Raw genomic sequence first — 6,000 nt, forward strand, 5'->3', positions numbered from 1 at the left:
AAACCCTACCCTGTAATTAAATTTCCTGTCATCGGGAGGTGAGAACAAGGTAACAGTGTCGAGCCGAAGGAAAGAAAAGGTTCATTAAGGGACAAGCTTCGCAATCTTTTAGTTTAGTTCATGCATTGGCAATTTTCCCGACTTTTCAAATAATGCAGACATGAATATGAAACAGTAATTGTATGCAACCATGCATCTTATTTGGTCGTTACAGACAATGTTGCAGAAAAAAAATTGAAAAAACGAACAGATGATAAGATATATTTCCCATTTTATCAAGAAGTTAAGTCACATCTATGTTATGCATACGTCAATTCTAATGAATGAAATGATAAATGATGATGGTGATGATAATTATCACATGAATATATATATATATACATAGAGAGAGAAAGAGAGAAGGATTTTATGTTTCACCTTTTGAACTTGAATGGAAGCTAGCTAAGCTTTCATGGATGGCTGGACCGCCCATATCGTGATAAGGAAAAAAAGATGCTGTCTTTGTAGTTTGTCCAACCAAAGAAGAAACCAATATTCGTCCCACATTGAAACTGGTAAGCATACGGGTAAACAGCAACAGGGAAAAGCAGCTTCCCCAAGTTGAAAAAAACCAGCCAGAAAATCTAAAAATTTTTCCATATTATTTCAACCCCACAATCTCACTAAAATATTAAAAATAGTTCTCTAACTTACAAACACTCACTCGACACGCCACATGCTGTGCACATTTTCGTACAAAAACAGCTTTAGATTTAGAAGCAGCAAATATAGTTGCAGTAGTAGAAGCAGCAGAAGAAGAAGAATTTATATTGATGATTTGGAACTAAAAAGCATTCAAATTTTTTCACAACAAAAATACCAAACATCTCTCTTTCTCTCTTTTCTTAAACCTTTTTCTTAACTACTACCTAGTTCATCAATGGTGGGTGTCAAATGTTATAGTACTTCATTATGATCGAGGGCAAGAAAGTAGACAACGAAGAAGAAGAGACCTAGAAAAAAAAGACTATGGACGTGTTTTTAAGATCTTGGGTTCGGGAAAAACTGCGTACCAGCCATGAAAGTGTTGAGTGGAGCTGCATAAAGAGAGGAAGGATCTAAAAATGCGACGGTTGATGAAGACGCAGCGGCTGTAACGCTGCTGCAACTGGCGTTGCCTGCGACGGTACCCGCGTTGGAAGCGGCGGCGGTGGGACCAGCAGTAATAAGATCAAGTTGTTGGATTCCATCGCCGGAAGAACTCTCACCAACTGCTGCAGCCATGTTGTAGCCGTTTTCGGGGCCTTGATTGTAAAGAATTCCCTTGAAAACATGCCCTCCGATGTTCACAGCCGTCTGATAAGCATACTGATCGTCACCATCTTCAATGCCACTCACTCTCACGCACCGGAACATCGCTTCAGAGTTCACTTCTGGCGGAAAATTCCCCACTTCTAACCCTAAAAGGAAAAGAAAACAGCAATAGCATGGATGTAGGTGCAAAACAAAATGGGATTCTATTAATTTTGCTGTTTTCAATGATTTATAAGTGAAAACCGAGAGAAATGCAAGCAAGCACAATGGGGTTAACACAAAACCATAAACACGGGGGAATGCAGAGAGAAAAGGAGAGAGATGACGCGTAGAAAGAGGGAGGAAAAAGAAAGGTTTCTTCCCTGTCAAAACATTCGTCGCGATTACAAAAAAAAAAAAAAAACAGTATGTGGAAAAGGAAATGATGGAGAGAAAGCTGTTGGAGAGTTAACTATGGATGTTGATTTCATTGCACGCAATTGATGTATGTCTGCTTCCTTTAACTTTTCTCATTCCCTTTTTTTCCTTTCCCTTCTTAAGTTCTTACAAAAAATAGTCAATCTTCGAGACTGTGTGTGAGTCTCACTGAGAGCTGGCATAAAGTGTATTAGTTAAAGAAAGATCACACCCCAAGAAACAAAACTATACCTGACGCGTTTGTGGGTAAACGAGTGAAGGCAAGAGGAGAAGATGTTGGATTCTCTCGCTGTCTTTTGGGATTCTCTCCACGAAGCTGTTGTTGCTGCTGCTGTAAAGAAGCAAGTTGTTGTTGTCTTTCACGGCGCTTGGAAGCAGGAACCCAAGTACTTTTAACATGGGTTTGGCAGTCGAATCCTCGGCTTTTACAACAGGTTCTACACCTCATGTGAAGGCAATCTTTCTTAGCTTGATTACCACAATCTTGGCAACTTACGCCTCCACCTCCACCACCCATCATCATAAAAGCCGATCTCGAGGAGGAATCATCAGCGATGTTGATCGAGCTCCTGCTAGGTCCAACTCCTAATCCAGCTGCTGACGAATAAAGATCTTGTAGCTGTTGGCCTTGCTGGTTGTTGTTGTTGTTGTTGCCGATGCTTTGGTACTGGCGTTGGAAAGCTTCTTGCTGTTGCCACAATTCGAAACCCTTGAAAGAAGCATCCTCATTTTTGTACCAAAACCAGCTCTCGGGTTGGATATCGGTCGGCGGTGGATTGTTTCGTTGGTCTTCTTGGCTGTTGCTCCCTCTTCCTCCTAGTGAAAAAAACCCCGCCATTGTTCCTCCTTTAAACCTCTCCCAGACCTCAATTGTGACCGACAATCCATATCAGAAGCTTCCCCACCTCTCTCTTTTGATTTTCAGAACCCGATTGTTTTTTGTTTCCCACAGCCGCTATTGCCAATTCTTCTCCTTTTGCACGTGTTTAAGCACACGCTGCTATCTAACAAAACAAGAAGTGAAAGTGAGCAGTTGTTGTTGTTGTTGCTAATCAGTACATAGTAATTTATTCGTTGTTTTTTTTTGGCTGGTGTCGGTGCGCCCCTAATTGCAAGAAAAGAAAGGAAAAAAAAAAAAAGATAGAGAGAGAACCAAGGGGTTGTGTAGGAAAAGCGCAGCGTTTATACTCGAATCAAAGCTTTGCTTGCTTCCCCTTTCACTTTCCTCAAGGATTTTTCGTTGTGCTGCGGCAGCTGGCCTGGCTTTTGAACTTAACTTTGTTTTTCTTGTCGTTGCAAAGGCATTTAAGACACGATACAAGAATTTACAGCACTCTTTTCTGCCAACGCCGCCATGCCCCTTTCTCTCTCTACTGTAAACTGTTATTAACCCAATTTAAGTCTCTTCCCATAACCCCATCTCTCTCTCTCTTTCTCTGATTTCTTGCAGGGTCTTTTCTTTTCTTTTCTTATCTCGTGTGTTTCTTAATGAACAAACAAAAAACTCGAAACGAAAAAAATTAAACTATAAATAAACAGTTTAGTTTCTGTCCTTTTCTTTAAGAACCTGTGTCTCTTCGTTGGCTATGGCCCTTAAAGGGTACCGGATCAACCGCTGCCTGCCCACCTTCTCATTCCCATCTAAGGGTCAATGATTTTCCACGTGTCGTCCCACCAGCCTTTTCCAAGTTCTGCCCGCTAGGGCTTGGATTTTGCTTCAATTACCCAAATGGTTGCTTGCTTAAAAAAGCCTTAAACTTGGATTTTTAGGTCCTCTTAATTGTTATTCTCTCAGCTTTTGTAGCTGTAAAGCATTTGCTCATCCACTGTTTTTGGAACATCTGTCGGCGATAAGGGTCTTTCTGTAAATGACGAAGAATTTCAGGGTGAGAAAGAGAATTTTCAAAAATATGGAGAAATGTTTTATACTGACATTAAAATATTGAAAAGCAAATTTATTTGGATTTGATTTAGTAATCTGTTATTAAGATTTTATTCCTACTAAATAAATTTGGGATTAGTTTATTAAGATGGAAAGTTTTGGGCAATGTGATATAGAAAGATATTAATCATGTTTGTGAGTGAGGTATAAATTGTGGTGTTAGAGCGACTTTGCATGTCTACCCTTTACCTTTTTTTTTTTTTCAAATTTTCTTTTATGATTGTATAATATGAATGGTTAATCAACAAAAGCTTTTTTTTGTAATTAAGTCATTTTGGGACCGTTATTTTTCTTAAATGACGTGCATTTTTCTATTTGCTATGCAGTCAAGAGAGGTGGGGTTGACTAAATAGTCATGCAAATAATATAAAAAAAAATAGAACTAAAATGTTTCACGTTTTTATTTTTTCAATCAAAAGAGATAATAATAAATAAATACATAAATTCTTTTTAAACAAGGGTACACTACAGCTTCTTGCAATTCTATCACCTAATCATGTTTACAGTTTTATTTTTTACCTAACTTTTAGATTGCTTTTATTTTGATCACCTAAAAATATTATTTTTTAAAATATTGTTCAGATAAAAATATTAAGGATTAAAGTAAAAAGCAATAGAAACTCAAATAATGCTTTAAAATTTATCAAATTATTCTTGTTTACCTCTTGTCGAAGTTCTAATTTTCTTTTTCTTTTCAATATTGAATTTTAAATTTCAAAACATCAAAATCAATTAAATAATCTTGATAGTATCAATTGAATTATTACTATAATATTGAAATTAAGTAAATTAATTAATTTACTAATTGTACATGAAACCCAAATATTTTTAGATTTTATGATATCAAGTCTTTCAAACTAAGCTAAAAGCAAAGAAAAATCCTTACAATTAGTTAAATCAATTAAATATATCTTCCATGCCAAACAAAACTCAAATTTTTTATCACTTCTTTACCCAAACAAAGGACAACCAATTAATTTACTTGATTGCATTTTTTTTAGCTTAGTATGAGTTATTGAGTTAACTTCATTAAGAATAAGATGGAAACATAAAATAAATTTTCAAAATTTAGAAGGAGATTAATTTAATTAATTGCAATATTACATTAACAAATTGGTTAACATTATCATGGGATAACAAATTTTCAACAATTTATTTAATTGATTTTATGTTTTGAAATTTAAAGTTTCATTATTGAAAAAATTAAAAGTTTACGCAGCGTAATAAACAAGTATAATTTGACCATTTTTTAATGTATTATTTAGTGTTTACCACTTTTTCACTTTAATTCTTAATTTGTTTACCACAATCAATACTGTAGAAAATATTTTTTTTTACTAAAATAAAATCAACTTAAAAGTTAACTGCGATTAGAGATTCAAGAATTGAGTGACTAAAATGAAAGCGCCCTAAAAGATGAATGATGAAATTGTAATGATTTCATTTTTAGCTATCAAAATGAAAGTGTCCTAATGACTTAACTAGTTAGTTTACCCTTTTAAATATTATGCTTATACTTGATGTGACTTTTATTAATAGGGCAGTTTGGCCACTCGCTATTATTATTAAATAGAAATCCACGTCATTGAATGGTATCCATGTCATCGGCTGACATGGGAAATTTTACTTGACTTTAAAAATTGGTCTGGAGTAATTGATAGAAATTAGGAGGCATGACCTTTTTTCTTACTCGTTTTAGTACGGAACCAACACAATCATAAAAAATTGGAAGGAGAAAGAAAGTTGAATCCAAAGCCATTTAATTATAGATAAGATTAGATAAATGTAATTATAAGATTTAATTATAAAGAAATAATATTATTAAAAATATTTTATTATATAAATATTTATATTAAAGTATATAATATAATAATAATAATAATAATAATAATAATAAAACACAACACAACAATGAATTAAAAGAAAAGGCTCGGTTGTTTAGGTGATCTAAACGGTCTAAATCCATGCTTTATTAATGGTTAATGATGTGTTTGATAACAATTAACAAATACTAACTCTCTATTAAATAAATTTTACAAAAGGATATATTTTAATTTTATATTCAGTAATTTTCAATTAAAATTAATAAAAATCTAATTAGTTATAAAAATATTTTATTTTGAAGTTAAAATATTCTATTTTTATTAAATCAAATTATAAATTACATTGTATTCTAATGTAATAATATGTTAAATATAATGTAATTTTCAATTAATATTTGTATGCTTATTAATTTTTGGGTAAACTACACTAGTAGTCACTCAGCTATTAGGTTTTATTTTTTTGTCATTTAACTATGAAAAGTTACAAAATAGTCATTCAGCTATTAGTAATTTTCTTTTTTGTCA

General features: G+C 33.6%; 1 protein-coding gene across 3 annotated transcripts; it reads right to left on the minus strand.

Moving 5' to 3' along the window:
- Positions 1-622: 622 nt before the first annotated feature.
- Positions 623-3,492, minus strand: LOC108472432 (protein SHI RELATED SEQUENCE 1). Of its 3 annotated transcripts, none has more exons than XM_053022184.1 (3): positions 2,899-3,492; positions 1,942-2,714; positions 623-1,439 (listed from the first exon to the last, which is right to left on the minus strand). In XM_053022184.1, the coding sequence occupies exons 2-3, from the start codon at positions 2,546-2,548 to the stop codon at positions 1,021-1,023; spliced, it is 1,026 nt and encodes a 341-aa protein (XP_052878144.1). In that variant the 5' UTR covers positions 2,549-2,714; positions 2,899-3,492; the 3' UTR covers positions 623-1,020. The 3 variants fall into 3 exon arrangements, with proteins under 3 accessions (XP_052878144.1, XP_052878143.1, XP_017629444.1); XM_053022183.1 differs by having other exon boundaries at positions 1,942-2,710; positions 2,864-3,492; XM_017773955.2 differs by having other exon boundaries at positions 2,864-3,489.
- Between the last annotated feature and the right edge of the window lie 2,508 nt (positions 3,493-6,000).

Source organism: Gossypium arboreum, chromosome 11, assembly GCF_025698485.1.
Source record: "Gossypium arboreum isolate Shixiya-1 chromosome 11, ASM2569848v2, whole genome shotgun sequence".
Taxonomy (NCBI): Eukaryota; Viridiplantae; Streptophyta; class Magnoliopsida; order Malvales; family Malvaceae; genus Gossypium; species Gossypium arboreum.